General features: G+C 57.1%; 1 protein-coding gene across 2 annotated transcripts in view; it reads right to left on the reverse strand.

Moving 5' to 3' along the window:
* Positions 1 to 170: 170 nt before the first annotated feature.
* Positions 171 to 13,828, reverse strand: part of UPF1 (UPF1 RNA helicase and ATPase) — a 36,347-nt gene continuing 22,689 nt past the window's right edge. For both annotated transcript variants that reach the window (XM_045778410.2, XM_045778411.2), the window contains exons 12-24: positions 13,355 to 13,519; positions 13,139 to 13,253; positions 12,507 to 12,650; positions 11,640 to 11,853; positions 8,119 to 8,236; positions 7,658 to 7,814; positions 6,875 to 7,017; positions 5,532 to 5,706; positions 4,958 to 5,039; positions 3,415 to 3,576; positions 3,064 to 3,281; positions 2,598 to 2,720; positions 171 to 2,050 (exon numbers count right to left, since the gene is read on the reverse strand). In XM_045778410.2, coding sequence (XP_045634366.1) covers positions 2,601 to 2,720; positions 3,064 to 3,281; positions 3,415 to 3,576; positions 4,958 to 5,039; positions 5,532 to 5,706; positions 6,875 to 7,017; positions 7,658 to 7,814; positions 8,119 to 8,236; positions 11,640 to 11,853; positions 12,507 to 12,650; positions 13,139 to 13,253; positions 13,355 to 13,519 — 1,813 coding nt within the window. In that variant the 3' untranslated portion in view covers positions 171 to 2,050; positions 2,598 to 2,600. The remainder of the gene's footprint in view (positions 2,051 to 2,597; positions 2,721 to 3,063; positions 3,282 to 3,414; positions 3,577 to 4,957; positions 5,040 to 5,531; positions 5,707 to 6,874; positions 7,018 to 7,657; positions 7,815 to 8,118; positions 8,237 to 11,639; positions 11,854 to 12,506; positions 12,651 to 13,138; positions 13,254 to 13,354; positions 13,520 to 13,828) is intronic.

Genomic DNA, 13,828 nt, shown 5'->3' on the forward strand with positions numbered 1-13,828 from the left:
TACCGCCGGCTGTAGGGGCTGAGGTCACCCCCGCCCCAGTCCAGGCCATGCAGATCTGGCCATTCTCCGCTTTGCCGTCAGGTGACCCCAAGGCTCCCAACCAGCCAGGCCCCAGACCAGTGCTCTGCCACCTCCCTGCAGTTCACCTGCCCCGGTGGGAACACAAGAGCTGTTTATTAAGATTTTATTGGTGACAATAGAGCTGAAAACAAATCGACCAAAAATCAAAAGTTACATTGCCTCGGTACAGATGCTCCATCTGGAAAACAGTAACTGCTGCTGTGAAGCGGGGAACAAAGCAAACAGCGTGCGGCAGAGGCAAAGCGTTCCAGGGAACAGAACGGGACGGGGGTGGGCGCAGGTGCTGCCCGCGGGGTGTGTCGCACAAGGGGTCAGCGGAAACCTATCCAAACTCTATGCCTCTACGTGGCCTATCAAAAGAAGGGGGAAACCGAAAGCCCTACAGCAATGGTAATAAATAAGAGGCCTTGCCAGAAGGAAGGTGGCCTGTGTGTCCCTGCGTGTCCCCGTCTCCCAAGTACGAGCTGGAATCTGGAGGCTTTGATAAGGACCAGTGTCAGCCTCACAGGGACGGGGAAGCTTGGGGGGGGGGGTGTCAGGGTCACCAGGGCCTGGGTAGGCAGGGGACAGTCCCCAAATAGGCGGTTGTCAGGGAGACTACTACCCCACCGTGATGTGCAAGGAGCTGGGGGTGGCTCTCCCAGGTACAATAACCTCTGAGTCGTGGCCCAGACCCCACCAGACAGAAACCCCCTCGACCAGCTGACGTGACAAGCTGCTCCAAGCCCCTTCGGCGTAGAACCAACTTATTTCTGAAACTTACTCCTTTTCCCAAAAAAAGCAGAAATCACCCCACCGCATCACAGCTGTACCCACAGGTAGACGGTCTCCCAACTTGGAGGGTGGGGTCAAGAACAAGGTAGGTGGGGCACTTGGCGTGTCCAACGAGCCACAGGGACTGGGTGCCTCCCTGGGGATGGGTCCTCTTGGCTGCTGTCTTCCACCAAATCCTCAGGAAGGACCCTGGGGAAGAAGCCTCTGGCCGGGGAATAGCCACCTGCCCACCCTCTGGCCTCACAGCCAGTCCTGCCCGAGGCCCATCCTGGGGTGGGGGGGGGGGGCATGAATCCGCCTCGTGTGGGAAGCGCTTCGCTTCTCAGAGTCCAGCGGAGACCGTGGGGCTGCCTGGCCCGGGACGAGACCGTGCTCTCTCACCGCCCTGATGTGCAGGGAGAAGCCGCTGGAAGCTAAAACTGAAAACAAAAATCCTCCTCTCGATCCCGTCACAGGTGTTGATCCTAATCTTGAGATGTGTTGGCTTGTTTAAACTTCGTTTCTGGAAGCTTCTCGCATCTCCCAGGTCCACCACTAAGATTTGAGAGACAAACTCAGGAAAGTATACTTTTCAGTAGTCCTTTGAAAGAATCTTTAAAAAACAAACAGAAAAACCCCAAACCGTGTTTTCTTTAAATGAAACCCTCTTAGAACACAGGCAGCATGCCCAGGGCAGTTTCAGAGCTGGCGGGGACAGAACCCACACCTCCTCGGGGCTCTCCCGGCACGGCTGCCCCGGCAAGGAGCCTGCTCGGCACAGAAATGTGAAGTTTTTCCTGCTAAAACGTAGTCCCCTTTCAATAAAAGAGAAACAGAAAGAAAAGAACAGAGGAAAGGGCTACTCTGAGACGAGGGTCTTCTTCCCTCCGCCCTGGTCGCAGACCCAGGTGTGGACGCGGCGAGCGCTGGGCCTCCTTGGCGAGCGGGGCTGGCAGGGCTCGCTGGCGGGCGGTCCTCCGAGGCCGCCCGCCTCCCGCTCTCCCTTCTCCTTCTCCTCGCCGCCGCGGGCCAGCAGTGGGCGCTCGCTCTGTCTCGGGCTCCTCTCTCCCTCGGGTGCTCCTCTCCCTCTCCTGTTGCTCACAGTGGTGCTTCAGTTTTAGCAGTGGAAAACAGGTATCCATTTATTTTTATTTTTTATTACCCAGAATAAGATGCTGATGGACTAAGCCACATAGCTTAGCTCTTCCGCTGCCACCTGCAGGGAGGGAGGAGGGCAAGGGGCCATCAGAGCAGCCTGGCCACCCGAAGGTGCAGGGCTCCTCCCCCCACTGACTGTGTGCCTGTGAAATGGGACCTCGGAGGCTAGCCGGTGCCCAGACTAGTGTCTCCCCACCCAAAGAGAAGGAGGGCCCTTCTGCCAGAGGCACTACCACCCCACTCACCCAGCACACACACAGGCAGGGGACCTGGGCCCGGCTCACCCAGCTCTGGTCATGCCACATTCAGGGGAAACGGCACCCCAAAACCCCACGTGCAGAGGTGCCCCGCGTAGCTGGGGCCAGGACTCCCACATCCACCCCTTCCTCACGAAGTCCCAGGACTCTCTCAGGAAAGGCCCGCCGTGCAGGGAGGTGTTCGTGACGCTCCTACCCCCTGCCACCGCGAGCAGATGCACAGGGGGCCACAGTGACAGGCCACAGGACAAGCTGGCCTCTTGGGGACTTGAGACCCCTACCACACGTTTCCCTGATTTCCCATCAGGTCCAGATCCCGATAAAGACCTCCTGCAGGGGTCGGCTTGCCTTCTAGTACTGGGACAGCCCTGTCACTCCGCCGTGCTGGTATGCCCGCTCCCCTTGGTACGTGGAGTCTTGCGACAGCGCCACATCAATCTGTGACTTAAACTCATCGCCAAGGTAACTGTCCTGAAAAACAAAGTCGGGGAGATAAGCAGCCACTTGGAGGATGTGCTCACATCCTTCCAGCCTCGAGAACCTGCCCCAGAGAAGGCTCTGGAAAACCCAGTTCTGAAGCCTAAAGTGGCAGGAGACCCACACTGGTCACCTCACCATCGGACACAGGTCACCCAGGCCATCTGCCTACGAGCGCATGGGGAATGTACGGCTTTAGACCCCCTGTCTCCCTGCTGAGGGGGGACCGACGTAGGAGGCCACGCGGAGCCCCACTCAGGTCTTCAGGGCTGAGTGTGTGGGGTCAGCACAGGCGGAGGGCGCCCCCAGCCGTCCTGCCCGCCCTGCCGCCACTCACCTGGGACAGCTCGGGCTGGGAGAGGCCAGGCTGGCTCATCTGGGAGGGCTGGCTCATGGAGATGTAGCCCTGGGTCAGGGCGCCCTGGGAGAACGGCTGCGACGCCACGTCCTGGCTGGCCTGGCTGTTGGGGAGATTCGTCTGGCTGGGTCCAGGGAGCCCAAAGCGGTTCTTCTGGCGCCCCCCACGACCAGTCTTGCCTTTTGGGGTACCCCGGCCTGAAAGACAGCAGTCCAGGGTTCCTTGAAGGAGATCTGCACCCAACCGACAAGCCCAACTGCTCGAAGCCCAGATGTGAACAAACTCCAACACCAGTGTGCTTTTTCCGACGTGCTGCCGCCCGGCGCTCACCTGCGGCTGGCCCGTTTGCTTGTCCAAAATACCCTGGCGGTGGCATGGGGGGCATGACCAGGTTGAAGGGGATGGGAATGTTCATGGCAGCCACGTGGCTGGGGCCTGCACTGATCATGCCGATCTGGTCGTGGGTCTGGAAGTACATGTTTGAGGGCCGGCCTGCAAGACACAAGGTGGACGGCAGGCGTCACCGCCATATCCGCTGAGCCTGCCCGCCCCACGAATGGCAGCTGGAACGGCTGGAACGTCACTCTCGTCCTGCCGCTGCTCTGTCACAGAGTTTCTCGGTGCAGCCCAACAGCGAAGCCACCAGAGTGATACAGATCTCACAACTCGACCCCCACTTGTGACAGCCTCCCTGGGTCTGGCTTCCGGGAACAAGGCTTTTCTCCCAGGGGATTTGGAGAATCCCTGGCCTACAAGCATCCAAAAGATTGAAGCTACGTTGCATTTCCAACTGAAAAAAAAAAAATGTTCTTCGTAGGGAAAATTTTATACTCACATTACCCACACCCCCCTGCCACCATTACCACCAAAAGCAAGAAAACACCTGAGTGGACAGACCAAGGCATCCCACTGGAAATGAAGGCCCCCAGGCACCCCCCGGGCTATGCATATCCCAATCCGCACAGAGCTGCCCCAGGGGCTGGGAAGTCAGAGGGGCCAAGGCACGACAGCACAGCCTTCTGGTCTGCCCCCAAGGGCCAAGCGCCTTCGCTGAGCCCATGGTGAGCTCAAGGCTGAAAGACGGGCCCAGAGCACCCTACACAGCAACTCACTGGGTGTGGCAACGAGATGTGTCACTTGAGCCCAACAACCTGGAGAATACCGGGCAAGCAAGAAAAGGGGGCCTGCCCGCTTCACACGTGAGAGGAACTGCTGGGGGGCACCTGGCCCAGGATGGCCGGTGAGCCCACAGGGGACGAAGCTCAGTGTACAATGTGGGCGTGTGGCACCACGCACCTGGGTGAGCCAGTCACCCTCTGTAGAGGCTGGTGCGGGGCACGGTCCCAGGAGGCAGGGACCTAGGGGGATGAATGGGAACCATCCGGACACTGGCTCAGGCAAGAGGAAGTGTTGCACACCGCAGCGGGAAGGCTCAGCCTCGGGACAGAGACCCCACACAGAACAGCGGTCTGAGAGAGCAAGCGGAAATGGGCAGCCGGTGAAACCGGAACCGAGACTGTGGGCGGCCTGGAGGAGCTGCAGGGGTGGCCTTCCCACTGAGTGGGCGAGCAAAGGGCAGGGTGGGCAGGGAGCACCAAGGCCTGGGGCCCAGGAGCAAACAGGCAGAGCTACAGGATTTGCTTGCAAACCGCCACAAGCAGAGCTGTGATAGTTAAAAAAATTTGTATTTAGACACTGACAAAGGCCAATTCTTTGATTTTAGACAAGGGAAGGTGAGAAGGAACTCTGTCAGGCAGGTTTCTGTGGACAGAGGCTTGGGAGGTCACCCCAGGAGTGACAGGGCTGAAAGCTGCAGGCGTGGGAATGACCAACACCCACAGGGCCGGTGTGGTCCCCCACAGAGCAGACTCACCCTGGCTACTCCGATCATAGACTGATCCTGGGATAATGGCCTCCCGAGCATCATACATGGCTGTTGTCATGAAGCGGGCTCCCTGCAAAGGGTTCAGATAGGTGAGGAATTTATCACCTCGACACAAGAACTCTCTCAAGATCTGAGAGCCTGGCCACCTTCAAGGCCACACCTAGGCTGACCCTGAGGCTTGCTGACTGGTGGGCTCTGGGTCTCGCCCGCCCCTCCTCCACGGACCTGGCCTTTGATGCTGAACGGTTCTGGTCTTCGGGCTTCACCTCACGCAGCACCACAGCTCCTAGGTCCCCCAGAGCACCCTGGTTCACAGGGTTTCCTAACTGCCTATGTCAAACTCCCAGGGCCACCCATGACTTCACATCCCAAAAGGCCAAGTCGAAAAGCTTGGAGACGTGGGACGGGGGAGCTCTGTGACCACAGGCCAGCACGATCACTCCTGTACACACGGACACACATGCCTGCCCTCAGCTCCTGTCCGCCGTCGCCCACTGCCACGTGCCGGGAACGCAAGCCTGGCCCTGTGCTCCTCCACGCCTCCCTGGCCGCCGCTGCTCACCGGGTTGATGGTGTTGACCAGCTTCCTGGGCTTGCTGAACTGCATGAGGCTCTCCCGCAGGTTGTTCAGGGGCCCCTCCACCAGCACCTTCTGCTCCTTGTAGTAGTTCAGCAGATGGTTCCAGAGCGGCTGCTTGGACAGGGCCTTTGGGTTGCCCACAATAATGACCCCATACCTGCAAGGTGTGGGCACAAAGCCACGGTGTTTGGGTGGGGCTCTGCATGGTGAGCGGACCACCACGTAACGCAACGAAGCAAGACTGAACAAAAACTCAAAATCCATATCCAAGGGGACAGGCCGCTCTCCTGGCACCCCATCTACCTCCCCGCCCAGACGCCTGGCCTGCCTATGACAGCGCCCACCACGAGCACCGGGAACAGACGGACACACCACGGGTCACCGTGACCTGGCACTGGAGCCCACCACACAAGCTGCCCACAGCTCACTGGGAGTATCTGCAGACAATTTCCGAGGAGCCCAGACATCAAAACTCCTCCATGAGCAGAGGAGCTCAGACGAGTCTCCTTGTTCGCGGCCACAGGTAGGCCTCCTGGGAGGTCAGCCGCAGTCCCAGCAGGCTCCGTGGCCTCAGGAACCCCAACGGACCAGGGCACAGACCTCAACGACCAAGCCAGGGACTGGCTTCTCTGGTGGACGCTCACCCCACCCAGCTGTCTCAGGACCCCCTTGCCCCAGTTTTGGCCACCAAACAAGACAGCACCCTGAGCGGGGGAGGGTCAGATAACCACCGCCATGTCCTGACGGGGGAAGGAAGCAAAGTGTGAAGCAAGCCGACTTCCGGCTGGTATGGGAGCAGCTGCGGTCTGGTTTCACTCAAGGGTGACAAAAGGCCACCTTATTCTCTGGGTCCCCTCTGCTATCATCGTTATTTCAAAAAACAATACATTCTAGGGCCAAAAAGGTAAACAAGACCAAAAGGTAAGTTTTGGGATTAAATGTCTCAGCAGGGACACAATCGGCACTAGTGGGTTTTGATCTCAGGTCAAAAGGGCCTAGATGACCCTTCCCACGAAACTGAGGCCACAGAAACCCACCAGGACAGGAAACAAAGGCATCTCATGGGGAGGCATTCTTTCTGAACCGCTGCCTGGGAGTGCTCTGACCCCTGGCGCTGGCGAAGCCCGGGCCTGCCCTGTGTGCAGCCCAAGGTTCAGCTGCGGTGCCAGAAGAACCGGACACAGAGGCGAACCAGGCAGGGAGCAGCTCTCGGGCAGACCCTCCCAGCTCCAGACTCTAAGGGAAAAGTCCCTCCGAAGAACTCCCACGGCAGGAGGGGAGGCACCTGCTACCAGCAAGGCACAATGGGACGCAGTCCTCCATACCTCGCTCTGGTCAGGGCCACATTAAGCCGTCTGGGGTCGTTTAAAAATCCGATGCCTTGGTGCTCGTTAGCTCGCACACAGGAAAGGATGATGAAGTCCTTCTCTCGCCCCTGGAATGCATCTACGCTGGCGATCTCCACCTCCTACAAGGGACACATGGTCACAGTCAGCCAGCTGGCTGCGGGAACGGTGTTGAGATGACTGTCCAATCCCACCAAGCAGCCTGGGACCTGAAGCCTGCAGAGCCCCCGGCGCCAGCCACCTGCTCGCTGCCCCTCTGGCTGGACCTGCTTCCACTGGGCCTTCACGGTCCCCAGCCCCACTCTCCTGGCCTTCCTGTGCTTCTGTTGTCTTTTTAACCGTGGCACTCTGTTTCCCAATAATAAAAGCACACGTGCTTGCCACAGAAGACCTCAGACTGTGCCCAAGTTAACAAAACAGAGACCACCTGTCACTATCGCTCAGTTGCTACTTTGCATTTTGGCTCATTTCCGTGGAGAGAAAGAGTTACATTGTCCTGCACCCTTGCAGCACACACAGCCTGGACGTGTCATCCAGGCCACAATACAGATGTGAACGGCATTTTCATGACTACGTAACATCCGCTGTAAGGCTGGCACGTACTCGCACCGTACGGTTCAACTTGGAATTATTTTTCGGTTTTGCCCTGAAAACTATCCTGAGAAGAACCTGAAGGAACACGTGCCCTCCCAGAACGGTGCCGGGTCACAGGCCGCTGGCCAGGTGGTCAGGTCAAGGCGGGGGTCCCGGTGGGCCGCGCACCTGGTAGAGCTTGGTGTGCAGGGAGCCGCTGAACTGCATGTACTGCACCAGGTAGGAGCGCTGGCCCTCGTACGGGGTGATGATGCCAATCTGGTCAGGCTTGGCGCCCGCCTTCAGCAACTTCGTGGTGATCTTCTCCACATTGGCAGCCTCCGTCCTAAGAAAACCCGCCTTTCAGTTCCTAGGTTGCCCCCGCAGGCCAGAGACCCAGGCTGGAGGCTGTGGGAGGCGCGGGGCCGGCTCCCCCTCCGGGGCAGCCCTGAGACGGCCTTGCCCGCCGCGCCCACAGCCGGGCTCCCCGTCGTTTACCGAGGGAGTCACAGGGGATGGGAGAGGCTCCCACGCGGGCTTAGCAGTATCTGCTCGGTACAAGCACGCACACTGAAGACGCGAGGCGGACATGCGCTGTTGGTTCCCAGGTGCACAGAGAATGAGGACGAGGAGGGCGAGTCTCTGCTTACCTGTTCAGGTAGGAGGTGCCTGAGCTGGCGATCTCCTCTTGGCCCTGGGTCACGTAGAAGAACATCGGCTTATCAGGTTGGGGCCACTGGAAGTCAAATCCCTTCTTCACTCGGTCCGCTGTCACCGGGGAGGGAAAAGAGGCAAGACTTCCCATTAGAGAAAAAAGCCACAGCCCATCTCGACTGAGTGCAGATGGAGCAACGCAGAGACCATGCCATCACAGGCAGAGGCCCGTGCTAGAGCAGTCAGCAGCGGGCTTTGGCCAAGAGACCCTCGTCAACGAGGCTGAGGCCGCCAGAGCGGGTCCATGGCCCCAAAATGCCCCGGATGAAGTGAAGCTGTGCGTACCAACACCCCGCTGAGTGTGCACAAGGCTGGCTCGCTCACCGAACATTCTCTCACCGGATGGCACTTTCTGTGGCCTGTTTAAGAAATCTCTGCCTACCCCAGGGTCACAAAGATATTCTGTTTTCTTCTAGAAGCTTTACTGCAGTGCCTTAAAGGACCCGTAAGTCTCTCCAACTGGCTTTTGTGGATGACACTATTGAGTCAATCTCATCCTGTCACAAAACAAAGCCTATGGACGGTGGGTCTGCCTCTGATCCTACCTTGGGCACCGTGCCCACACTGTCCTGGCAACTGCAGGTCTACAGTACCTCGGGACATCTGGTCGTGTGAGCCACCCCCTCCACTGGGCTCTTCATGCTCATCTTGGCTCTTCTAGGCCCTGTGCGCTTCCTTATAATTTAAAAAATTAGCTCATCCATTCACACGCCCCACTAACCCCTTTGGGAATTTTGGAGCTGCATCGAATCAACAGACCAGCAGGAGAAAAACGGCATTTCTGCATCAAAACAGCTTAACATCAATGACCCACTTTACGTCAAGCTGAGAAAGAGACCACGTCCATCTCCATCCTTCTAGCAAGGACACTAGCCAATTGGTTAGCTCAGTAGCACATTAGCCCAGGGGCCTGCTAACAAACGTTTGACCACTGGGGGTGGTGGGGGCGGGGCTGGTCTGTAACACCCACCAAGTTCTGTAGTGCAAATGCTTTTTTTTTTTTTTAAAGATTTTATTTATTTGACAGAGAGAGAGAGACAGCCAGCGAGAGAGGGAACACAAACAGGGGGAGTGGGAGAGGAAGAAGCAGGTTCCCAGTGGAGCAGGGAGCCCGACATGGGGCTGGAGCCCGATGTGGGGCTCAATCCCAGGACTCCGAGATCACGCTCTGAGCCGAAGGCAGACGCTTAACAACTGAGCCACCCAGGCGCCCCTGTGGTGCAAATGCTCCTCCCACAGCTAATGTCAGGCCACCCCAAGACTGGGTCCGGGTGTGTGCTAGCACTGCCTTGGCCAGGAGCCACCTCAGGGCTCAAGGGGGCCCCTGGGAGCTGGTCGGGTTGTGTCCTGGGTTCAGATACTAATTATGCAGGTATGTTCACTTAGAGAAGACTCACCAAGCTAAACACTTAGGATCTGGGCACTTCTTTCCACTTCAGTGAAGAATTAAAAAAAATGTACTCTGGGTGCCTAGGTGGCACAATTAAGCGTCCGCTCAGGTTGGGCTCTCAGGGTGGTGAGATCAAGCCCCACATTGGGCTCTGCACTCAGCACAGAACCTGCTTCAGAGTCTCTCTTCCCTCTCCCTGCCCCTCCTGCTCCGCGTGCGCGCGCACTCTAAAATAAGTAAATCTTTGAATGAAAAAATACATGTATACGTATGTACTTCCTGGGTGCTGACCATGCGCCGGGCGCAGAGACACGGCAGGGAGCCGCCACCATGACCACCCCCTGTCCCCCAGAGCCGCCGCCAGGGAGGCAGACAGAGCAGGGCCAGTAAGGGTCAGAATCGGTGCTAAGCGGGGGCTTTCCCAACTTAGCCAAGCTCCTTGTGGCCTGGCCTTTCCTACCCTTGCACCCAACGGACCAGCAACGTTCTAAGCGTCACAGGGATGCTATCACAGTGCCATCAAATCCCAGGACTGCCGGCCCCGTGGCTACACGGCCGGGCCAGGCGCGCACTCAGCCTGTCTCCCCTGGACGGCGGGCTGCACAAGGCCGGCATGGCAGGCTGCTGGCATTAACCAGACATTAAGAATGCCAGTCTCAGGACCCCTTATATACCCTAAAAAGTTGAGGAATCCAAGCAGCTACCGTTTCCGTAGTTTCTATCTACTGACATTTACTGTATTTTAAAACCTAGAAACAAAGTATTCATGAATTCCTTTCAAAATAAACATATCAGCAAAAACATTTTTTTTTTTAAAACGAAAAATAGTATTTTCCACTAAAATACGTAGCTCTTGAGGTTCTGCAACTCAGTTCGCGATGTGGCTGACTCTGCTTCTGTGCTCAGTCTCCCGTCAGCCCTTGCAGTAGGACAAGCAGGCCTCGCAGATGCACGTAGTTGGAAAAGGGAAGAGTGTTTTCTAACTTTCCCGTTGTACAACCGTGGGATTCTGCCTGGTTCCAGACCAAAGCTGGACAGGAGGTGACCCTGCAGGTTGGTGATGATGGCTTTTCTCCTCTACCCTGCCCTTGGGATGGCCTCTGATTTTGTAACACGTCAGAATGAGAAGTACTTGCTCACCAAGTCAAGCAGAGCTCCCAAAGACTCACACGCTTCACAGACATTTGTCACCACCACAGTTCTCATCAGAAAAGCCACTCGGTATTGGAAAGACTTGGTCAGCCCAGATTAGGGACATGAGGTTTCCAAAATTCTGATTTTCATTTTGAATCCTCAGGTTTTACCACTGGAGATAAATACTGTCAACTGTTTTCCTTGAAGCCACAGCCTGACTCACTCTGATCACTTCTGGGAAAGCACCTGCTGAACACCCCAGTCTGAATGACAGACCACACTGTGTCCCTGAGTCCTTTTGAAAGCACCTACCACGCCTACCAAGTGTCTTAGGAGAACTCCCTACCTCGTCACGCACAGGGTCATACAGATGTGCACTAAGGGGTCAGTAAAGTGAGTACTCTTCACTGCCGCATTCAGGGTCTTGCCTGCGGCAAGCATGTGACGGTGACAACACGTGGCAGTCTGGCGGCACTGTCCCCACTCAGGCTGAAGCAGCAGCCAGCCCTCCAGGGTTGCTTCTGCACCCTCAGCATGAGCGTCCGTGTGGCGCCACGCGATGCCTCAGTGTTACTAGGAGAATAGTTCTGACCTCGGTCCTGTGAAGCCCCAGGGCCCGCGTTTAGAGAAGAACAGGGTAAGGAGTGGGAGAACAGTCAGCTCTGCCACCTCCTGTTCCGTCCGCTGTGTGATACGCCCCCAGTGTGAATTCTCATGTAGTGACTCCGCATTCTACAAGCACAAGCTCCCCCTTGCCCACACGCCAAGATGTCCCACACTCCAGAGCGGACACTCCATCCACAGACCACTGTACGTCTCTGAGGTGCCCCCCGCGCAAAAGTGATCACCACGTAAGGCCGCTTAGGCCGTGACAACAGGTCTCAACACCCCGGGCCGTTCCCTCCAGGCCCCCCACACTGGGCCGAGCACTACCTGCAGTAACGCCGTTCTGGAGAGAGCCCTCGTAGAAAATGTTGGACGGGAAGGCGCTGAGTGCAGGATGCATCCGATACTGGACCTGCAGGCGGATGGGACGGATGCCCAGCACCACCAGGCGCTCGAAGAGCGACTGAGAGAGTCCAGCTTTGGCTGCTTTCTTGCACATCACCACAGGGCCCAGCTGGCAGTGGTCACCCACGAGGATGAGCTGTGGTGAGAGGCGCACACAGGTGAGGAGCTCAAGTATGAAACAGCACAGACATCCGCTCGCAGGGCACAAAGGGGCCCTGGTGCTATGAGACCACCCAGCCCTGGGAACTCCGGCAGTGAGAGCTGACCAGCGCAGGAAGCCGCCCACCACGTACACATGTCCGGCTCTCCTGAACAAGTTCACGTCCTGCCACTTCTCTTACGAAAGACCTACATTAGTATGGTAATGGTTGTCATAAAAGCAAAAATCCTCTTCCGATTTCTTTTGGTTGTCAAAAATAGGTACTAACGTCGACCTTTTGTAAAAGCAAAGTGGTGTAATATGAACTTTCAGAAAGTAGGGATATTCTTCGCTTTATCCCATTTTGGCTTATGAGAGGTTTCAAAGCAGCGTTTGACTTTTGGATAGCGGGGGAAACCTATATATAAACACACAGACTTGCACTCAGGACCCACAAGCGGTGCTCTGTGGGGCACCCATCCTTCCGAGAACCCCTTGATGAGCCCGCTGGGCATCCCTCCACGCTGCCGGGCCATCATACGGCATTACAGAACACTATCAGAAACAAGCCGCCAGCACTGAGAAGGACACGGAACTGAACGCAGAGAATACACACTGGTTTTCGAACCGGATGACAGCAAATGGCCCACCTGCTTGGCGCCAAGGACCACAGGGACCATGCACTCTGGTTCAGTGGCCTGGGTGCTCTCGTCAATTAAAATGGAGCGGAACTGCATCTTGGCGAGCCTTGGGTCCCCTGCACCCACACACGTGCAGCAGATGACATCTGCGTTCTGGAGACGAGAGCAGGCAAGGCATCAGGGAACCTGCATGATACATGCTACCAGGCCCCAAAGGGCAGCCGGGACAGGACAGGACACAGGTTCACACCCTCCCCAACACCTACGGAAAGAGGCCGCTGTCCCACCTGGACAGTATCTACGTCCAGGCTGTAGTGGCACTATCTTTTGAGATCCTAAGTGATCGTGCTTCGTCACAAAAACCTCTCAGCACGGATGTGGTTCTGTGCCTCAAGACAGCCTCTGAGAGGCAGTGCTGAGCTGGGGAAACGCTGGTTGGTTTGTTATAAAAGAGCAGGAGTGTGTCCCAGACCCACCTCCAGGCCAAGATGTGCAACCACTGAGAAGGCAAATATGGGAGGTATCGAAGTTCTTTCTCAAAAGCAAAATAAATCGATGTAAAGGCACCGTCGTACACTCTACACACTGAAAGAGGCCCCACAGCCAAACGGAATAAAAGGGCCCAGAGGTTAAGAGCTCACCATGAGCAGCTCCCTCTCGGCGGTGCGCTTCAGGGCCCGGTACCGCTTTTCATCAGCAGAGGACAGCTCCCCCGTCTCGTCCTTCAGCTGCTGCAGCTTCTGCAGCTCCGGCATGCTGGAAGCACGGCGACACGTCAGCAGGCACGGGAGCCAGCTGTCGCCAGGGACCATACACCGGAGACGCGCCGCGCTCGAGGCAGGCTACCCAACACCCACCTATCCATGTTCCTGATCTGGTTGTGCAGGGCCAGGAAGGACACTGGGGAGTCAATGGCCTCGCGGCTCTTGGCGCAGAGCCGCACGACTTTTAGCCCAGTCTGGTGGATCTTCTCAGTCAGCTGATCCACAGCTATGTTACTCGGAGCACAGACGAGCACAGGCCTTCAATACAAGGTGAACAAACGTCTCAGAGCTCAGCCGGAGGAAATTCAGGAAATGCTAACTGCCAGGACTGCTGTTCTGAATCCTAGGCAGTGGAGCTCCCCACTCGCGAACTAAGACTAAAGCCAGGAGTGAACAAAGCTGAAGGAGCTAAAATCCAACTGGTCTGGAGCCTCCTGTTCCCAGCTGGTTTTCACACCTCTCACGTGCGGCAACGCCACTAATGGAATCCCGCATCCTCGCCCTGCTGTCTGCACCGTGGAGACCGTCAGAACTCCGCGCTGCGCACAGGGCCACCAGCCAGGCTGC

The sequence above is a fragment of the Ursus americanus genome, chromosome 14 (assembly GCF_024610735.1).
Source record: "Ursus americanus isolate L20-20 chromosome 14, mUrsAme1.1.p, whole genome shotgun sequence".
Taxonomy (NCBI): Eukaryota; Metazoa; Chordata; class Mammalia; order Carnivora; family Ursidae; genus Ursus; species Ursus americanus.